We start from the raw sequence: 23,044 nt of genomic DNA, 5'->3' as shown, positions 1-23,044 counted from the left end.
ATCGTTTACTCCCTCCCACTCGTCCTTCACCTTCTTGTACTCCTTCTCCTTTTCATTTAAAGAGTTCACTCTAAGCACCTCCCTACCTTATGTCCCTTTCCTCTTTCTCCATCTATCCTCCACTCTCAACTTACCTTCCACCAAAAAATTATCTGATATTCCCCCACCCTCTCTCCTTTAGCACATGTACATCCTTAACTCTTCCTATCATAATCCTATTTACCACTACATAATCCATTAACGCTCTATCTACCACCTTTCCCAATACCCCAGATCTTAAAAAAATAGCTTCCCACATAGAGTGTGGGTATTGGCTGCTTGTTATTGTGGCAAAGTAGCATGCAGTTGATACTTTAGGGTCTATATGGGGCGCCCCTATGGACCAGAGCCACACATCATTTTGTCTATGATAGAGGAAAACTCTGTTCATAGAGAAATGATGACACTTTTATACTACGACTGTCCCCCTGTTATGCTGTCCCCCAACCCCTTGTTGCTGTCCTGTACCATTTCTCTGAGTATTCTTTTTCTGTGATGGGGGAATTCCCTGTGGTGGTGGAAAAGAATACTGCCACCAAGTTTTCCTGCATGGATCGTAAGAGGCGAGAAGAAAGGGACGGGGATTGGGACTAGGCATACTTCTCCTTGTAGCCCCGCAGGGGACATTCCTAAACAAAAAAGAGAAGGCATAAGAGAGTCTGGAAGTTCTCGGACCAGCACCCTAAGGTTTGGGTCTTTTAATGTGTGTGGATGTGGTAGAGATGAGAGTAAAAGGGAAGAGATAGGTGGTATGTTTGTGAGAAGAAAGATGGATGTGTTGGCTTTGAGTGAAACTAAGTTGAAAGGGAAGGGTGAGTGTAGGTTTGGGAGAGTAAGTGGGAGGTTATCAGGAGTGAAGAGAGGGCAAGGGAGGGAAGGGGTGGCTATTCTAGTAAGTGAAGAGATAGGTAAACATGTAGTGGAGTGGAAGGAGGTTTCCTCAAGGATAATGTGGATGAAGGTGAAACTGGGGAAGGAGATGTGGGTCCTTGTAAGTGCATATGGGCTTGGCAGTGAGAAGAGTGTAGAAGAAAGGGAGGCTTTTGGATAGATTTAAATGAGTGCATAGAGGATTTAGGAAGAAATGTCAATGTAATAGTACTGGGAGACCTTAATGCTAGGGTAGGAAATGGTCCAATTGATGGAGTGGTTGGGAAATGTGGAGTTCCAGGAAAGAATCGTAGTGGAGAGTTGATGGTGGAAATGTGTCTAGAAAGAGAGGTGATGATAGCAAATAAAGTGTTTCGGAAGAAAGTCAAGCATAAGTACACATGGGAGAGGGTGGTGTAGGGAAGGGTGGTAGAACCCTAATGGATTTTGTAGTGGTAAATAGGATTATGATAGGAAGATTTAAGGATGTACATGTGCTAAGAGGAGAGGGTGGGGGAATATCAGATAATTTTTTGGTGGAAGGTTAGTTGAGAGTGGAGGATAGATGGAGAAAGAGGAAAGGGACATAAGGTAGGGAGGTGCTTAGAGTGAACTCTTTAAATGAAAAGGAAAAGGAGAAGGAGTACAAGAAGAAGCTGAAGGAGCAGTGGGAGGGAGTAAAGGATAGAGTCGAGCTGGGTGTGGAGGAATGGGGATGGTTCAAGGAGGGAGTCATAAAGTGTGCAAGGATGGTGTGTGGAACAAGAAGGACAGGGGGAAATAGAAGAACGGGTAGTGAATGGTGGGATGAGGAAACAAAGAAGGTTGTAGAAGAGAAGAAGCGAGCTTTCATAGATTGGTTACAAAATAGGATGAGGGAGTCATATGAGAGGTACAAAGAAAAGAAAAGAGAAGTAAAGCACAAGGTAAAGGTTGCAAAGAGGAGAGCAGATGTGAAATGGGGTAAGAGTATGACAGAAAATTTTGAAAGTAATAAAAAGGTGTTTTGGAAAGAAATTAAGAGAGGAAGAGGAGGCGAATCAAGTAGAGAAGAAAAGGTATAAGGTGCAGATGGAGAGATGATAATGGAAGAGAAGGCAGTAAGGGGAAGATGGGCAGAATATTTTAGGGAGTTGCTAAATGTGAAGGAGGATAGGGAGGGAAAGATAGCTGCAGTGGGAAATGCTAAGAAAATGACCGTGATGAGTGAGGAGAATGGAGGAGATATAAGGAAGGATGAAGTGAAGGCAGTTGTTAAGATGATGAAAGCAGGTAAGGCACCTGGTCTGGATGGATGCCATGCAGAATGTCTGAAAAAAGGAGGTACAGTGATGGTGGACTGGTTGGTGAGGTTATTTAATGTTTGTTGGAGAGAGGGTAGAGTGCTGGAGGACTGGAGGAGTGCCTGTATAGTTCCTCTTTACAAGGGAAAAGGGGACAAGTGTGAATGTAGTAGTTTCAGAGGGATTAGCTTGTTAAGTGTAGTTGGGAAGGGTTATGGGAGGATCTTGATTGAGAGGACTAGGAGAGGAACAGTGTGGATTTAGGACGGGTAGAGGTTGTGTAGATCAGATCTTTGTGGTAAGACAGATATGTGAGAAAGCTATAGGAAAGGGGAAGGATGCTTTTTGGGCTTTTATGGATCTGGAAAAGGCTTATGATAGGGTAGACAGAAAGGCACTGTGGGAGGTTATGCAGATATACGGGATAGGAGGAAAGCTTCTGGGAGCTGTCAAGAGTTTTTATGAGAGTAGTAGAGCTTGTGTCAGGATTAGAGATGGAGAGAGTGAGTGGTTCGAGGTAAAGGTGGGACTTCGTCAAGGATGCATTATGTCGCCCTGGCTGTTCAGCTTATACATGGATGGGGTGGTGCGAGAGGTAAATGCAAGGGTAGTGGGCAAGGGATTGGAGATGGTTAAAGAAAATGGAGAAAAGTGGGAGGTGAGCCAGCTGTTGTTTGCGGACGACACTGCGCTTGTGGCAGGATCGGAGGAGGTATTGAGGAAGTTGGTGGCAAAGTTTGGGAGAGTATGTGATAGAAGAAAGCTGAAGATAAATGTGGGTAAAAGTAAGGTGAGATATACAAGGGGTGAAAGTGGTGGTAGACTGGAGGTGAGCATTAAGGGAGAGCGACTGGAGGAAGTGGATAGTTTTAGATACTTGGGTGCAAATGTGGCAGGAAAAGGTGGAGTGAAGGTGGAGGTAGAATGTAGACAGAGAAGCGAGTAAATGCCTTGGTGGATTAAAGAGTGTAATGAGGAATAGACATTTGGGAATGGATGCTAAGAGGAGACTGTATGAAGCAGTGATTGTGCCAACAGCACTGTATGAGGCGGAAACATGGAACATAAGAGAGGAAGAGAGAAGGAGTTTGAATGTGTTTGAGATGAGGTGTCTGAGAAGTATGATGGGGGGTTACTAGGCTAGATAGAGTGAGAAATGAGGAGGTGAGGAGGAGAACAGGGGTGGAAAAGGAGTTGGGAGATAGGGTTGATGAAAGAGTATTAGGATGGTTTGGACATATGGAAAGAAATAGTGAAGAAAGACTAGTAAAAGAGGTATGGAAGGCAGATGTGGAGGGAGTGAACATGAGGGGATGTCCTAGGATGAGATGGATGGATGGGGTGAAGGGGGCTTTGGGGAAGAGGGGAATGTCTGTTGAGGAAGGATGGGAGAGGACAGAAGACAGGGGTGAATGGAGAATGGTTGTATATGGATGATGTTGTGATGCATGAGGTGGAATGGGCGGGGGGATGGGGGGTGAGGTAGTATGTGTGAGCAAAATTTGACGCAGCCCAAAGGGATTTCTCCCTGTCCTCTCCTTTTATGCAATGGGGGGACGGAGAGGGAGGGTCGCCGATTTAATGAAGCGGCCTTACTGTGGATGTGCTGTGTCTTGTGACACTGCTTCTGACCCAGGGCAGTGGACAAGGTGCAGGGATGACCCGTCATCCAGGAGGTGCTAAGATAAGAGGGAGGGTGGAGGGGTGTGGAGTGTATTCAGGGATGGAATGGGTGGAAATTATTTTATGCCTTTCCCTTTTTGGCTACCTCCCTTGTAAGGGGGAAAAAGCCTTGGTATATGTATGTGTGTACACAGAGTGATAGATACTTGGAACAAATTAGACAACGAAACAGTGTGTGCAAACACTATTCAAGATTTTAAGAAAAAACTTGATGCTGAGAGATACAAAGACAGGTCACACAAGCATAGCTCCCTTCCCGTATAATACAACTAGGTAAATACACAGACCTTACAAGCACAGTAGCAAAAATATGTGAAAAGGGCATCAGAAACAAATGGACCAAACACTTGGAAGTAAATAAAATAATAAACCCAAAACAATTTGGCTTTAGAAGTGGAAGATCATGCACCACAAACCTAATCTGCTTTTACTCGAGATTAATTGAGATAACTCTGCCATGGGGAATGACATCTAAATCGCATGCCGGTCCCAAGCCCGGATAAAAGAGGAGGGTTGTTATGACAGGCCTAGCTAGCCGATGACGTAAGAAGACCTATTTGCTTGAGAAACTCAAGGGACAGCCTGGAGGACAATCTGGCGAAGTGTGCAGAGGACGATCTGGAGAAGTGTGCTGGACTGACTGAGAGGCTGAAAGCCTACCTGGGAGCAGAAGTAAGAAGTAAGTAATACAAGAAAGATGGCTGGGCAGATTGCATCTTTTTGAATTTGCAGAAGGCATTTGACAAAGTACCGCATAAAAAATTTACAAGAAAAATTGAAATAATAGGAGGAATACAAGGTAAACTGCTGGAGTGGATGAAGGATTTCTTAACTGGGAGAAAAATGAGAGTGGTACTTAGAGACAAATATTTGAACTGGGAAGATGATGAAAAGTGGTGTCCCACAAGGTGCTGTACTGGCTCCTTTAATGTTTGCCATATATATAAATGATATGGATGAGGGAGTAAACTGTTATATGAACTTCTTTGCTGATGATGCCAAATTACTCAAGAGAGTAAGAACAGAAGAAGATTGCATATCACTACAAGAAGACCTAGACAAAATATGGGAATGGAGTCGGAAAAGTGAGATGAATTTCAACATTAAAAAATGTAGTACAATGGAATTTGGAAAAACTAGAAATAGAGTATCGGGACAGTACAAAATTGGAAACAAAGAAGTCAAAAAAGTCGATTCAGAAAGGGACCTGGGAGTAATCATCTCAAGTGACTTGACACCTGATAAACATGTCAATAAATTATTTGGAGAGACTTATAACTTATTGAGGTCAATGAAAGTGGCCTTCGACTACATAGATGAGGAGATGGTTAAAAAAATAGTTGTTACACTGATAAGACCTAAACTAGAATATGCTGCAACACTATGGGCACCTAGCACAAAGAAGAACATAAGAAAGTTAGAAAGAATACAAAGAGCAGTGACAAAGACTGCGCCTACACTGACAAACCTGACATACAAACAAAGATTAGAAAAATTACATCTGTCATCACTGGAACAGAGAAGAGAAAGAGGCGATTTGTTGACCATTTTCAAAATTATGAAAAGGATGGAAATTCTCGACAGAGACGACTTATTAAAGTGGGACAGAAGAGAAACAAGAGGACACAAAAAAAAACTAAAGAAAGACAGTTACAGAAGAGACCTGAAAAAGAATAGCTTCCCACATAGAGTGATTGATGTGTGGAACAAACTGAAAGGAGAAACAGTGGATGCCAAAACTATACATGATTTTAAGAATAAACTGGATGTGGAGAGATACAAAAATGGGTCACTACGAGCATAGCTCTCATCCGGTAAAATAAAGCTAGGTAAATACACAACTGGCTCTCAGAATGCTGACTTGTATTTATGCTATTCTAAGCCCCTGAGACATCTTAGGACCTGGGTTTTAAATCTTTGTAATTACAATACCTGAAATGGTAGTGCCACAGCATAGTCTTCTCCTTCTTCAGTATACACGTTGATGAAGTCATTCTCCACAACACACACACTTGGCAATTCTTCACCTACAACACAAAGAAAATCAATTTCAAACACATTAAGGTATTACTCTCTATAACAACAATCTTCAAAGTTAGTCCCATGCTAGATAATGGGGGAGTATGTCTTCTCAGGTGAAATGTATACCAAGCCTTGAGGCAATGTGGTTAGATGGCCAGTTCCTTTGCAATCTACCTGGACTTCTCAGCAGTTGCAGCTTAGAATGCCACTACTTAGCAGCAGGTCAGGAGTGAAGGTGGTTTGTGACTGCCTGCCAGCAGGGTGAATTTGTAGTAAGGGCATAATCTTTTTAATTCTCTGCTCCAAAAAGTTTGCCAAAGGAGCCACCATCCAAGTCCTCTCTGGGAGAGGCACTTTGTGATGTTAAACCGAATCATATACAAGTGGTTTAATTCTTTATTTCAAAGTATAATTCTTGCTTCAACTGTGTGGGAGATTTTTTTTTAATCTCATCTTATGTGCCATTTAGTTGCCTTTTATAATATGGAGGGGAACACAGTAGCATTATTTATGTTTCCCACCACAGGGTGAAAAACCAATAACAGTAACAAGTAAGAGGCCAATTAAGAATTTGCATAGTTTTACACATGAGATTTACTGGGTAAATAAGCTGGGAAAACAATAATAAAAGATAAACCAATTATAAGACCAAACACCTCATACTAGCAGCAATGATACCTTAGTTTATCAATAATCTCATCTTATGTGCCATTTAGTTGCCTTTTAAAATATGGAGGGGAACACAGTAGCATTATTTATGTTTCCCACCACAGGGTGAAAACCCAATACCAGTAACAAGTAAGAGGCCAATTAAGAATTTGCATAGTTTTCCACACGAGATTTACTGGGTAAATAAGCTGGGAAAACAATAAAAGATAAACCAATTATAGGACCAAACAGCTCATGCTAGCAGCAATGATACCTTAGTTTATCAATAAACAATATGAACATTTCAAAACTCTACCTGTTGGTTCATCAGGCAAAACTTCTCCCAGGAGTGCTGGTTGCTCTGGATAGGTGTGAAAGGTCGCAAACAAAACCTGCTGAACTGTCGAGTCACACGAAAAGCACTTTATGACTCGTCTAGCACCCTCAACCCCTACTTGACCCCTCGACCATATCACAGTACTGTCTGAGACATAAAGTTCTTCTTCCATTAATCCATCTTTGCTCTGTCGTACCTGCCAGGCTTCCTGCAGTGAAAATAAATGGAGAAAAATAAGGTCTTCTGAGCTCTTCTGCTGTGACACTCACACTCACAGCCAAAGAGGTGTACATTCAAGAGTATTTAAAAATGTAAACTAATTACATAAAAGTACCAAAGAGCTATAAGGGAAGTAGTCAAGTCAATACATACACACACTCCACAACTATCAAAACCCATTCATCACCCTTTCCATGTTAGCACCTCATGCCACACTATTCAGGTCAAAATGAAGCAAGACACATCATCTGCACAGCTGGGTTCAATAACCCTGCTGTGGAGGTGCTCTCTCTTGCTCCATTGCCTTTGGCCTCAGCTGTGTGGTGGAGAACTGGGGTACTCTTTCAAATTATAACTAAGATATATATATATATATATATACATACATACATATACCAAGGCTTTTTCCCCTTTACAAGGGAGGTAGCCAAAAAGGAAAAGGCATAAAATCATTCCCACCCATTCCATCCCTGAATACACTCCACACCCCTCCACCCTCCCTCTTATCTTAGCACCTCCTGGATGACGGGTCATCCCTGCACCTTATCTACTGCCCTGGGTCAGAAGCAGTGTCGCAAGACACAGCACATCCAAAAGCAAGGCCGCTTCATTAAATCGGCGACCCCCCTTCTCCGTCCCCCCATGCATAAAAGGAGAAGACGGGGAGAAATCCCTTCGGGCTGCGTCAAATTTTGCTCACACATACTACCTCACCCCCCATCCCCGCCCATTCAACCTCATGCATCACAACATCATCCATATACAACCATTCTCCATTCACCCCTGTCTTCTGTCCTCTCCCGTCCTTCCTCAACAGACATTCCCCTCTTCCCCAAAGCACCCCTCACCCCATCCATCCATCTCATCCTAGGACATCCCCTCATGTTCACTCCCTCCACATCTGCCTTCCATACCTCTTTTACTAGTTTTTCTTCACTATTTCTTTCCATATGTCCAAACCATCCTAATACTCTTTCATCAACCCTATCTCCCAACTCCCTTTCCACCCCTGTTCTCCTCCTCACCTCCTCATTTCTCACTCTATCTAGCCTAGTAACCCTCATCATACTTCTCAGACACCTCATCTCAAACACATTCAAACTCCTTCTCTCTTCCTCTCTTATGTTCCATGTTTCTGCCCCATACAGTGCTGTTGGCACAATCACTCCTTCATACAGTCTCCTCTTAGCATCCATTCCCAAATATCTATTCCGCATTACACTCTTCAATCCACCAAGGCATTTACTCGCTTCTCTCAATCTACATTCTACCTCCACCTTCACTCCACCTTATTCTGCCACATTTGCACCCAAGTATCTAAAACTATCCACTTCCTCCAGTTGCTCTCCCTTAATGCTCACTTCCAGTCTACTGCCACTTTCACCCCGAGTACATCTCATCACCTTACTTTTACCCACATTTATCTTTAGCTTTCTTCTATCACATACTCTCCCAAACTCTGTCACCAACTTCCTCAATCCTTCCTCCGATCCTGCCACAAGCGCAGTGTCGTCAGCAAACAACAGCTGGCTCACCTCCCACTTTTCTCCATTTTCTTTAACCATCTCCGATCCCTGACCCACTACCCTTGCATTTACCTCTCGCACTACCCCAACCATGTATAAGTTGAACAGCCAGGACGACAACGCATCCTTGACGAAGTCCCACCTTTACCTCGAACCACTCACTCTCTCCATTTCTAATCCTGACACAAGCTCTACTACTCTCATAAAAACTCTTGACAGCTCCTAGAACCTTTCCTCCTATCCCATATATTTGCATAACCTCCCACAGTGCCTTTCTGTCTACCCTATCATAAGCCTTTCCCAGATCCATAAAAGCCCAAAAAACATCCTTCCCCTTTCTCACATATTTGTCTTACCACAAAGATCTGATCTACACAACCTCTACCCGTCCTAAATCCACACTGTTCCTCACCAATTACTCCCTCTGTTCCTCTCCTAATCCTCTCAATCAAGATCTTCCCATAAGTCTTCCCAACTACACTTAACAAGCTAATCCCTCTACAACTACTACATTCACACTTGTCCCCTTTTCCCTTGTAAAGTGGAACTATACAGGCACTCCTCCAGTCCTCCGGCTCTACCCTCTCTCCAGCAAACATTAAATAACTTCACCAGCCAGTCCACCATCACTGTACCTCCTTTTTTTAGACATTCTGCATGGCATCCATCCAGACCAGGTGCCTTACCTGCTTTCATCATCTTAACAACTGCCTTCACTTCATCCTTCCTTATTTCTCCTCCATTTTCCTCATTCATCATGGTCATTTTCTTAGCACTTCCCACTGCAGCTATCTTTCCCTCCCTATCCTCCTTCACATTTAGCAACTCTCTAAAATATTCTGTCCATCTTCCCCTTAATACCTTCTCTTCCATTATTATCTCTCCATCTGCACCTTTTACCTTTTCTTCTCTACTTGATTTGCCTCCTCTTCCTCTCTTAATTTCTTTCCAAAACATCTTTTTATTACTTTCAAAATTTTCTGTCATACCCTTACCCCACTTCACATCTGCTCTCCTCTTTGCAACCTTTACCTTTTGCTTTACTTCTCTTTTCTTTTCTTTGTACCTCTCATATGACTCCCTCGTCCTATTTTGTAACCAATCTGTGAAAGCTCGCTTCTTCTCTTCTACAACCTTCTTTGTTTCCTCATTCCACCATTCACTACCCTTCCTTTTATTTCCTCCTGTCCTTCTTGTTCCACACACCATCCTTGCACACTTTGTGACTCCCTCCTTCAACCATCCCCATTCCTCCTCCACACCTAGCTCTACTCTATCCTTCACTCCCTCCCACTCCTCCTTCAGCTTCTTCTTGTACTCCTCCTTTTCCTTTTCATTTAAAGAGTTCACTCTAAGCACCTCCCTACCTTTTGTCCCTTTCCTCTTTCTCCATCTATCCTCCACTTTCAACTTCCCTTCCACCAAAAAATGAGCTGATATTCCCCCACCCTCTCCCCTTAGCACATGTACATCCTTAACCACTTCACTACAGGACTTAAATCTCGCGGGCAGCAGCCAATGCCAGCCGTACGATGTGTCGTAATAATACTCGCATCATAAAATATAGTCACCGCCTATATCGATCGTTCTCTCTTTCACCCGCGAATTTTGAAAACCACAGAGAATGGGATTCAGGGCACATTTGGGAGAATGTAAAAACACAGGGGCGACTACAATAAATATAATCAAGACGCCGATATGGCAGCGTCGCGAATCCACTTGCTCCTCATGACGCCTACGTAGGCGGCACCGTATGGAAGGGGTTAACTCTTCCTATCATAATCCTATTTACCACTACATAATCCATCAACGCTCTATCTACCACCCTTCCATCCACCACCCTCTCCCATGTGTACTTATGCTTGACTTTCTTCCGAAACACTGTATTTGCTATCATCAACTCTCTTTCTAGACACATTTCCACCATCAACTCTCCACTACGATTCTTTCCTGGAACTCCACATTTCCCAACCACTCCATCAATTGGACCATTTCCTAACCTAGCATTAAGGTCTCCCAGTACTATTACATTGACATTCCTCCCTAAATCCTCTATGTACTCATTTAAATCTATCCAAAAGGCCTCCCATTCTTCTACACTCTTCTCACTGCCAGGCCCATATGCACTTACAAAGACCCACATCTCCTTCCCCAGTTTCACCTTCATCCACATTATCCTTGAGGAAACCTCCTTCCACTCCACTACATGTTTACCTATCTCTTCACTTGCTAGAATAGCCACCCCTTCCCTCCCTTGCCCTCTCTTCACTCCTGAGAACCTCCCACTTACACTTCCAAACTTACACTCACCCTTCCCTTTCAACTTAGTTTCACTCAAAGCCAACACATCCATCTTTCTTCTCACGAACATACTACCTATCTCTTCCCTTTTATTCTCATCTGTACCACATCCACACACATTAAAAGACCCAAACCTTAGGGTGCTGGTCGGAAAACTCCCAGACCCTCTTATGCCTTTACTTTTTCGTTTAGGAATGTCCCCTGCGGGGCTACAAGGAGAAGGATGCCTAGTCCCAATCCCCGTCCCTTTCTTCTCGCCTCTTACGATCCAAGTGAAAATACTTGGTGGCAGTATTCTTTTCCCCCACAGCAGAAAATGAATATTCAGAGAAATGGTACAGGACAGCAGCAAGGGGTTGGGGGACAGCATAACGGAGGGACAGTCGCAGTATAATAGTATCTAAAACCATATATACCGTATTTTCCGGCGTATAGTGCGCGACTTTTTTCCATTGGAAGAGCCTAAAAATGGGGGGTGTGCGTTATCCGGTGGTGCGCATTATCTACGGCCTACAATAAAAATTCTGCGGCTGTGTGTGTAATTGTTTTCACAACAATGTGACGATGTTGGCCGTCACAAAGTCGGGACGGCACACTTCTTTGTGACGTTCCGTGAGAACAAGAAGAACAGCCATGGTGACATGAAAGAATCCACCAGCATGGGCTACCGTATATAAATATTTGGTATAGGTAGGTATCTATCGAATCTTATTTTTCATGTTTAAATAGGCCTAAACACCATGAAACATGATCAATATTCATGATATTTGCCCATGTTCACAGCATAGTTTGAATTTTTATGTTGGCTTTGTTGCTTCACTTTAGGTATGGTACAAATTCCATTGCGGCCGTTCATAAACTCGTGTCAAACACCTGACTACAACACCCTCTTTCGGGAGTTATATTAACTAAACGTCACCTCGATGAGAGACTGTCCTATTTCATCACTGTCATAGCAGGTTCAAAGCTAAAACGAAACAGTCTGTAGTTTGTTTCAGTATTAAATAAAAAATGGTAAAGACGAATTATTTCCTCAAGATATAAAATGAACATTTTCTGTAAAAATCCCGAAATTTTTCTGTATATTTTACTTTCAATAAAGTTTTTTTAGATCATATTTCCTACAAACTATTTAAGCTACAAAGTAATAAGGGACCAACGCACAACATGAGTCATATACCGATACATGTAGTTACGACTTTTTCTTAGTTGTGTCCTGATTGATGCCTAAACCGACACTTAATTTAGTGACAAATCAACAGATTTCCCAGCGGTGGCTCTAGCCAATGAAAAATACTTCAGGTAACCTCGTTCACATGATATAAATACCGAGGTAAAACTGCATTATAGACAAATGTGATCGGGCATGCGCGTTATACGTCGGTGCGCGCTATCTGTGTACTGAGATAACGAAGTGCATGGGTGCACATTATAACCCGATGCGCATTTTAAGCCGGAAAATACGGTAAATATATATATATATATATTTTTTTCTTTCTTTAAATTCTGGTAATACAAGCTTTTCAGGTATACAAGTACCAGATACCTGGGGCCACACCATACATAATTTCCAAATTGCAGCACCCTTACCTTGGATGTTTTGAGGGAAACTGTGTGCAGCTGTCGCAGCAAGTCAAGGTGAGGAGACTGGTGCATAGGATTCGGGGAGGGAAGCCCCACCTCCCCTGGGTGGTGCTGCAAGTACTCACGCCCAAATGGAACAAACTCCTGGGGGGCACCACATGATATCATGATGGCGTCATCCACTGAATCATCCAGATTTGCAAATCTGTCTTTGGGATAAGAAAAATAAATACACTACTTTTTTCAAGTACATCTATTTTACATATAGTATGGAAGGAAGTAAGAACTATTAAAGGCAATGATGAGAATGACTGGGGATGAAAAAAGCTTGCAATTATACATGTAAAACAGATGGAGCAGTTCAGTGTTAACTGAAACAAGATGTCTAAAAAAAAAACAGTAAATGTGTTCAGTTCCTTGAAAATTCTAGTCCAATGTGTGGACCATGAGAACATATGGTGGAACAGATAAAATAGAAGGCGGAGAAAGTGCCACTTATTCATTCATTCATTAAATATTTGCATTTCTCTATTGGAATATTCAACAATTCACCCAAACTTTTTTTTTTTAACTTTCCTGGGTATCTATTCTCAACTTCTTGGGACAAAAGATCAATCTTCTCTGTAGTGTTTCTAATAAAACTGCTTAATTTACAAGATGACAAAATTTGCTACCAGATGACATTACAAGGTATAAAACAGATTGGAAAATAAGACTTCATAATTATAACATGAAATTTAATGAAGAATGTTCATTGAGTACAAATTAAGGGATCACTTTAGAGCAATTAATAAATACAGTCAATTCTTGGGTATGTATTTCAAAGTTCTTATTTTGATAACATACTGGACTTGTTATTTCAGAAACTGTTTTTGAGTATTATGTGTGCAGTATTGAAGATACACACACACTGGCAGTCGAACAAATCATATGTGCCTGAAAACGCTCCATGAACTAATGCTAAATATAGCAATTCATTGATGAAAAAGTGGCACAATACCTCGTTGTAAACAAACGGAAGGAGGGTGATAGCGAGTGCGGAACCATGTATGAAAATGATCAAGTTTAGTAGGAGAGGGGAAAAAAAAAAAAAGGAAATGAATAAAAACTATGATAAACCAACATATGCTGAGATGACCAAAAGAAGACTAGATAAGAGTAAGTATGAAATGCCTCTGGGAGTGGTTAGGAAAAAAATTGCAATATTGATAGTCCTAGATATGAAGATGAATTATTCCATGGATTCAGATGAGAAAGAGGTATGGACTTCAAAAACATACTAATAAATCAAGAAATACTTTAAATGAAAAGGGAAATTGTTGAATGGAAAAGGGAACATAACCAATTATACAAATAAGTGAGTGAATTGAGGAAGGAAAATGCACTCTTAATTAGGGAAATGGAAGAAATGAAAAAGGAACTAGCTATAGTAAAAAACTATAAAAGATGAAAAACGAAGACACAAATAAAAATGAAACTTTGTTGAGGGAAGTTAATGAGAAGATACTAATAGAGGTAGGCAAAGTTCGTGAATATACATATATATATATATATACATATATATATATATATATATATATATATTATATATATATATATATATATACATACATATACCAAGGCTTTTTCCCCCTTACAAGGGAGGTAGCCAAAAAGGAAATGGCATAAAATCATTCCCATCCATTCCATCCCTGAATACACTCCACACCCCTCCACCCTCCATCTCATCTTAGCACTTCCTGGATGTCGGGTCATCCCTGCACCTTGTCCACTGCCCTGGGTCAAAAACAGTGTCGCAAGACACAGCACGTCCACAGCAAGGCCGCTTCATTAAATCGGCGACCCCCCTCTCCGTCCCCTCATGCAAAAAGGAGAGGACGGGGAGAAATCCCTTCGGGCTGCGTCAAAAATTGCTCATACATACCTCACCCCCCATCCACCCGCCCATTCCACCTCATGCATCACAACATCATCCATATACAACCATTCTCCATTCACCCGTCTTCTGTCCTCTCCCGTCCTTCCTCAACAGACATTCCCCTCTTCCCCAAAGCCCCCTTCACCCCATCCATCCACCTCATCCTAGGACGTCCCTTCATGTTCACTCCCTCCACATCTGCCTTCCATACCTCTTTTACTAGTCTTTCTTCACTCATTCTTTCCATGTGTTCAAACCATCCTAATACTCTTTCATCAACCCTATCTCCCAACTCCCTTTCCACCCCTGTTCTCCTCCTCACTCTATCTAGCCTAGTAACCCCCATCATACTTCTCAGACACCTCATCTCAAACACATTCAAACTCCTTCTCTCTTCCTCTCTTATGTTCCATGTTTCTGCCCCATACAGTGCTGTTAGCACAATCACTCCTTCATATAGTCTCCTCTTAGCATCCATTCCCAAATGTCTATTCCTCATTACACTTTTTAATCCACCAAGGCATTTTACTCACTTCTCTCAATCTACATTCTACCTCCACCTTTTCCTGCCACATTTGCACCCAAATATCTAAAACTATCCACTTCCTCCAGTCGCTCTCCCTTAATGCTCGTTTCCAGTCTGCTGCCACTTTCACCCCTTGTACATCTCATCACCTTACTTTTACCAACATTTATCTTCAGCTTTCTTCTATCACATACTCTCCCAAACTCTGTCACCAACTTCCTCAATCCCTACTCCGATCCTGCCACAAGCGAAATGTCGTCCGCAAACAACAGCTGGCTCACCTCCCACTTTTCTCCATTTTCTTTAACCATCTCCAATCCCTGACCCACTACCCTTGCATTTACCTTTTGCACCACACCATCCATGTATAAGTTGAACAGCCAGGGTGACATAACATCCTTGACGAAGTCCCACCTTTACCTCGAACCACTCACTCTCTCCATTTCTAATCCTGACACAAGCTCTACTACTCTCATAAAAACTCTTGACAGCTCCCAGAAGCTTTCCTCCTATCCCGTACATCCTCAAAACCTCCCACAGTGCCTTTCTGTCTACCCTGTCATAAGCCTTTTCCAGGTCCATAAAGGCCCTAAAAACATCTTTCCCCTTTCCTATAGCTTTCTCACATATCTGTCTTACCTCATAAATCTGATCTACACAACCTCTACCCGTCCTAAATCCACACTGTTCCTCACCAATTACTCCCTCTGTTCCTCTCCTAATCCTCTCAATCAAGATCCTCCCATAAGCCTTCCCAACTACACTTAACAAGCTAATCCCTCTGAAACTACTACATTCACACTTGTCCCTTTTTCCCTTGTAAAGTGGAACTGTACAAGCACTCCTCCAGTCCTCCGGCACTCTACCCTCTCTCCAACAAACATTAAATAACTTCACCAACCAGTCCACCATCACTGTACCTCCTTTTTTAGACATTCTGCATGGCATCCATCCAGACCAGGTGCCTTACCTGCTTTCATCATCTTAACAACTGCCTTCACTTCATCCTTCCTTATTTCTCCTCCATTCTCCTCACTCATCACGGTCATTTTCTTCGCATTTCCCACTGCAGCTATCTTTCCCTCCCTATCCTCCTTCACATTTAGCAACTCCCTAAAATATTCTGCCCATCTTCCCCTTACTGCCTTCTCTTCCATTATCATCTCTCCATCTGCACCTTATACCTTTTCTTCTCCACTTGATTCGCCTCCTCTTCCTCTCTTAATTTCTTTCCAAAACATCTTTTTATTACTTATATATATAAAAAAAGCAAACATGATGGAAATTAAAAACCAAATGAAAGAAGACAAAGATAAGAAAAAACTATTTAAAGAAATAATCAAAGAACAAATGAACTAAAGTACAAAGGACACTGTGATAGAAGTAATAAAGGTAAAAAGAGATTGGGTAAGACACACAATAGACAAGAAAAAATGTCTTGTGGAGGGAAGATAAACTTAAAATTTACTGTACAAATAGCAGAAGCATAATTAACAAAATTTATTTGCTGCAAGGTAAAGCATGCATAGAGAATTTTGATATTATAGCTATTACTGAATCCTGAATCAACATGGCTAATAAACATTTCCTTCCAGAAATTGAAATAGAAGGATACAAGTTTTTTCACAAGGATAGGGTTGGCAGGAGTGGGGGAGGTGTAGCACTTTTCGTTAAAAATACAATAAACTGTATTATCAACAATCCAATTAAGGAAGAGGACTGTACAGAATCTATTTGGATAGAGATTATAGGCAAGAATAAGAAAGTTATTATTGGCATTTTGTATAGACCTCCTAACCTCAGCACTAAGCAGACTGATCCCCTGATTAATGAAATTCGCAGAGCTTCCCAGTACAAAAATGTTGTGATCATGGGAGATTTTAATTATAGAAACATTGCTGTGCAATAACATGAATTCCATCTAATTTCTCCTTGGGCAATGTTTTTCTTTTGAAAATCAACAATAGTGGTAGTTTGGTGCCATCAGCGCAACAAGCTAAAACTGCAGTGTAATGAATCTTTTTGTGACCTGTGGTTTTAAGTCACTGTTTTGGTACCTTTCACATTTATGCTTTTATTAGAAGGTTTATCAAATATTAAAGGAAATTCATCCATATTCCCAATCTGGTTAAGTTTGAATGAGTTCTGCTTTCTAGCATTAATGATAAATTGATGGGAAGTCATTATTTTCTGTTCATATTCTTCTGGGATTTTTCAAGATATTTTAGTTCTTGTTCATAAGCTGAACCCGTTTTACTTCAAGAAGTGAAAACACCAAGACGCAGTGCCTTTGAAGTCTTCTACTCCCATGTTTGTTGCAAGTTTTCTTGCTTCTATGATTATCATTTTTGTACTAACTGCAACCCCTAAGTTTCTCTGTTCCATTATCCATGTACACAAGTCTTTTTCTAACTGTGGCAATTTTGCTGGTACTTGATGTAAATTGTGCTTTGTCTTGTTTCCAACTTCACTCAATTCTTCTTCTTGTTTCCTCCACTGCCGAATCATTTTTTTGGTAGGCGGTGGTCCAAAGTGTCTTTCTGCTGCTCTGTTACCATGTTCTTTGGCATATCATACAACTTGTAGCTTGTATGCGATAGTATAACTAAACCAGGACAAAAAAAGCTTGTGATACGTGTGACAACCTGGTGGTAACTGATATATTTCATGACACAAGTGTGAGCAAACCTTTTATATATGCCTTGAGCATATACATCATATACATCATTGACCTGCCAGAGACCACTGACTCCAACATGTACATGTTCGCTGACGACACTATGAGCACTCTACAAATCACTAGTCGGGAGGACTCCTACTTACTGCAACAAGATCTGAACAAGATACAGGATTGGTCAAGTGATTGGTTGCTAAGCTTTAATCCCAACAAATGCAAGGTTATCACTCTGGGAGCATTTGAAAATATTATGTATGCACACCGGTACACTATATATGGACAAGAACTTGAATATGTGGAAAGCGAAAAGGACCTTGGCATTACAGTAGACCCTACACTAAAATTTGAAGAGCATATTCATGGAAAGATAAAATTAACTGTCAATGATAGGCCTTATACGACAAGTCTTTTCCTATCTCAGCCCAAGTATGTTCAAGCCCCTGTATACAACATTCGTGAGAACCCACCTGGAATATGCACAATCTGCGTGGTCACATAGGTATAGGAGTCTTGAAACAAGATCGAACAAGTCCAACAAAGAGCAACTAGTTTGGTAGATGGCTTTGGAGAGATAAAGTATCCTGATCGACTGAAGCATCTTGACCTACCAACACTCAAATACAGGCAATTACGTGGGGACATGATTGAGATGTGGAAGCACTTCTATGTATACCAGAGAGAGATCCTCCCAGCTTCCTTCAGGCCTAGTGACAGACCAAGTAGACAACATAGCAAACAACTATTCCAACATCGTTCTAATGATGGTATGTATGGTGCTCATCACAATAGCTTCTACCATCAAGCAGTCAAGGTATGGAATGGTCTGCCGTCTGAGGTTGGTGAGGCAGCATCTGCCAACTCCTTCAAGAACCGTTTGGATTGCCACTGGAGTGACTCAAAATTTAGATTTGACCCATCAGCCACACAGCCAGAGCCATAAGCTACAGTTTAAGTTTACCCTGTGAGCACAGCGAAGTCGTCTTCTCGACTGGTCTGCGTAATATGCTTAAATATATGCTTAAGTATGCTTAAGTATAAGAAAGACCTAAAAAGTAAAACTAAAAACATATATTTCATTGATGTATTATAATTTACAAATTTAATATCTAATTTCCTATTGCTGTTGTTTTGGTGTGCACTTCTTTAGAATTACCTTTGTAAATATATGATTAATTTTTAAGACAGCATTTTTGTATATATATAAAAAATTTGAATTAATTCTAGATGAAATTGATAGCAATCATAACTGCCACTGTTAAGCTCCAATAACACAAAAAAATATTCAAACACGATCCTATGTTGTCTACGACAGGGATGGATAAATTCCGATATCAAATTTGTTAGATATATCACCCGAATTTGCTTACCAAAGGGAAGAAATTATTCAACTAATGAACACACTTTATAGTCTACTTGAACAAGGTTGCAAAATATATCGTCAAAAATTTGACGAAACATCCATAAAAATTATTGTTATATTGTACTTATACTTTGTTTCTCCTTTAAATTTTCCACAGGGTATAATCTATTGTTACCGACTTCGACACACTCCGTTAAGCATATTACCTTTTCGTATACCGTCTACTACCACTATTGTTTTCAAACAATAACAACAAGTTCGAGATAAAGTAAATGACGATCTAGGACCGCATTTGTAGTCAACATCATTTCATAAACTGTCGTATGAGTACGGTCATTCAATGAAATATAGACAGCCAAATAATATTACTTTTCTATTTATTATTTAGATGAAAAATAAAGAAATATGACGTACTGGTACCATATCATAAATAATTATCTAAACTGATATAATCAAATATAATTGTATCTAGAATGTAAAGTTAAAAGTAGTATGACGTAATAACGCATTTGAAAGGACCAGATGAGACTATTAGACTTTATGGACTTACATGGATGACTTCCTGGAAGAGACTCATGCCTGTGACTCCAGAATTTTCAACTTGTGGTAGCGTGTGGTGGAATATTCTTGCTTTATAATCGTACTTCAATTCTTAATTACCAGAATTTATCAAGTCTGACCTCAAACTGGTTAACCGGTGTTGCTGTGATCAACCACACAGACAACTGATTCCAGTTATTTATCACCCTACACGGGAAAGTATACTTCCTTTTATCCAACCGTGACCTTGTCTAGTTTCAGTGAATTCCGCATACTGATGCTTTCTTCTCGAAGTTTCAATGGTTGCCTACATTCCCCATCATATTTTCCAGTGAGCATCTTGTATGTCTCTAGTCTCCCCGTGCTCTTCTGTATGCCGACGTTGGTAGGTTCAGTTTCCTTAGTATCTCCTCATAATTAAGACCTTTGAGTTCCGGCACCATCCTTGTAGCCCTACGCTGCACGTTCTCTACCATCTCAATGTCTTTAACCAGGTAAGGACTCCATACCTGGTTAGCATACTCCAAATGTGGTCTTACCATTGCTACAAGCAGCGCTTTAATAAGCATTACTGCATCCAACGTAACAAAGGTCCTTCTAATTATTCCCACTATTTTGTTGGCTTTGTTTACTTTCTCTGCCAGGTGATTCACATAATTTATCATTGATTATTACTCCCACATCCTTCTCAAAAGTAATCTTTTTTGGCTGCTTCTCCATTTGGTAGCCTCAATCTTTAATAGTTGTTCTTCCTATTCTCATATTACTACACTTATCCAGATGAAAACTCAACAGCCATTTTCATTCCATGAGTATACCTCCTCCACATCCTGCTGTAATTTCTGACAATCTTCTTGATCTTTTATGCATCTGAATATTCTTGTATCGTCTGCATACAGGTCTACTTCACTGTCATTTACTATACTATCAGGGAGGTCATTAATAATCAAAACAGACAACAATGGTCCGAGAACAGACCCCTGCGGCACTCCACTTATCACTGGGTTCCATCTTTATGCAGAAAAAAATCCTGAACCGAGATTGGAGTTATATGTAGTTTTCTTTTGCCTTGTGCCGGACTACTTAAAATAGCTGTGTATAATCTAGCTAACCCTGGATGGACGAGCACATAATTATGCCAAAGATCACAATGATTTCAATGAAATAGCATAGCGATAAACAAATATGGATATATAAATATATGTATATAAATAAAAGTATTATGAAGATTAATGAAATAGCTCAGCGGAAGATAGGCTGAAATTAAAGGCAGCACATCTATGGCTACGCTGCCCTTCCCCACCCCTCACTCCCTTTAACTTCTTTCCCAATGGCCTTTCCTCCCATTGACCTCCCCTGTGAGGTCAGACTCACTCCGCAGTCGGAGCTCATTCTCATCCAATACACAATTAGTGGCCACCCTTGCTAAACCATAAATAAGTACCAGGTATATTCAAGGAATTTGCAGACGATATGCTCCATAACTATCAACACTCTACTAATTTCTCACTGTATAACCCATACACCGGAACGTCTGGCACGGAAATTAAATGTCTAGTTCAACGCAGATGTGTATGTGCATCTGGTAACACTGGTGGGGTTACCAGGGTTACCAGATTTTGAAAACTGGAATACAGGATACATACATTGGAAAGGTATATGGACAATGTGTACTGGTTTTGTGAAGCGCACAAAACAAGTTCGCAGCTCCAGGACCTGCTTCATTGACTTGTACTTTTTCTTCACTTGCTTTAAAGGGCTGTCTTCATTATATATTTTGTTTCAAGAAACATATACGAGGCGTGTTTTTTAAGTACCATTTTGAAATAAAAATTAAACAAGTAGACTTTTCGTAACAATTTTGTTTTTACATGAAAGCCTTTAAAGATGGCTGTACAAATGTGCATGATGAGGAACGAAGTAGACGGCCTTCACTCATTACTGATGGTTTTGTGCACAATTTTACGGTCATCTTTAAAAACTCTCACCCATTTCCGCATCATGCCATCACTCATGATGTTTTTCTCCATACACTTCACTGATCTGACGATGAATTTCAGCCGCTTTCACGCCTTTAGCAGTAAGAAAACGAATCACAGCGCGTATTTCACAGTCGCCGGCATTCTCAATCGGAGGAGGTATTTCAAATGCTCACAACCAAACTTAAACACGGGGCAGATGATTCCGTAATTATGTTGAAAAGTAGATTACAGTACAAGCTTTCATGTAAAAATAAAATTGTTACGAACAGTCTACTTGTTTCATTTTTATTTCAAAACGGTACTTACTTAAAAAACACATCTCGTATATAAAATTTCACTCAAATATTGTTGCTTTCGAATTAATATGCCCGTAAAATGTAAAGTTTCTCAATTTTTCATGCGAAGTGTATAAAATCTTGAAAATACGGGACAAAACGCGTCCCGGGACGCGGGACAAATGCTTTAAATACGGGATGATCCCGTATGATACGGAACGATCCCGTATAATACGGGACGCCTGGTCACCCTGAGGGTTAGTGCTCACAGGTGGCCAGGATGCACACTGTATGTCGCTCATGAACCACCTCGGTCGGGGGTGGTGCTTCAGTTGTTCTCGTCTACACTGTCATTTCCGGGTACTCGCCGTCACCATGCTCCAAAACAACAGGTGTAGACGTGCCTATAAGGATATGGAAATGAGTACCTACCCTCGTTGGGTCGCGACCCTGTGAGAAAGTCGGTTCCCTTCTCCCGATCAATCCCGACGAGAAGCTGGTAGACTATCCTGTCCCTATTTCCAGTTTAAAGCAGCATCCTAAGGTGACCTCACACGGGAGCAAGTCTGAGTAACCAACAGCGCCGAGCACGCAGCAAGCAGCAGTAAGGCAGTTTCGTATAGTCTTTGGTTTGCTGCCCGCTGCAACGTAATCAAAACATTTGTCAGCTGTTGTAAACCGTCATCATGGCCCCCAGATTTCAACCTGTACAATTTCGGCTTGTGTTTCAATGGCTGTTGGTTTATGGACAATTAGAAACCTACGAAGGTTAAAGAAAAAAGGATGGCTAGGACCCCCGGCGAAAAAAAAAGAGAGGGGAAAAATATGTACAAAAACCTTGTGCGAGAATTGTGTTTGGAGGACCTATCTACAACCAAGGAGTATCACCGAATGAGCAAAGAACAGTATTACGAGTTGTCGGAGTTGCTTGCACCTCACTTAACGAAACAAGATAGACCAGTGAGGAAGGATGGAATGTGTTCAGTTTTCTGGGTGTTTGTTTTCAAATAACTCGGGTAGTCGGAATGAGAGACGATATTGTATGGGCATTTAAAATATTCAATAGTGGCTTCAAGCTAATGATATTTTATTTTGAGCACATGAAATTATATTATATTCGTTATACAACATATTACATTTATATGATAATGCTGTAAAAAAACATTAGGACGCGCATTTGACTACAGATCTGAATAGTACAGGAATTGAGCAGCGTGCTGTCGATCTCGACGGGTAGCGAACAACCAAATTAGA

The 23,044-nt window shown here is 41.0% G+C and overlaps 1 protein-coding gene across 4 annotated transcripts in view; it reads right to left on the bottom strand.

The window, feature by feature from the left end:
- The window catches only part of shtd (anaphase promoting complex subunit 1), a 443,338-nt gene extending 424,066 nt beyond the window's left edge, over window positions 1-19,272 (bottom strand). For 3 of the 4 annotated variants that reach the window (XM_076179508.1, XM_076179510.1, XM_076179511.1), the window contains exons 1-4: window positions 19,200-19,272; window positions 12,519-12,721; window positions 6,862-7,090; window positions 5,808-5,902 (exon numbers count right to left, since the gene is read on the bottom strand). In XM_076179508.1, coding sequence (XP_076035623.1) covers window positions 5,808-5,902; window positions 6,862-7,090; window positions 12,519-12,680 — 486 coding nt within the window. In that variant the 5' untranslated portion in view covers window positions 12,681-12,721; window positions 19,200-19,272. The remainder of the gene's footprint in view (window positions 1-5,807; window positions 5,903-6,861; window positions 7,091-12,518; window positions 12,722-19,199) is intronic. The other variant, XM_076179509.1, reaches the window with a different exon arrangement.
- Between the last annotated feature and the right edge of the window lie 3,772 nt (window positions 19,273-23,044).

This window comes from Oratosquilla oratoria, chromosome 42 (assembly GCF_046742065.1).
Source record: "Oratosquilla oratoria isolate Oo_2021 chromosome 42, ASM4674206v1, whole genome shotgun sequence".
Taxonomy (NCBI): Eukaryota; Metazoa; Arthropoda; class Malacostraca; order Stomatopoda; family Squillidae; genus Oratosquilla; species Oratosquilla oratoria.
Note: the sequence above shows the minus strand (reverse complement) of the source record. Positions and strands in the feature narration are given on the sequence as shown.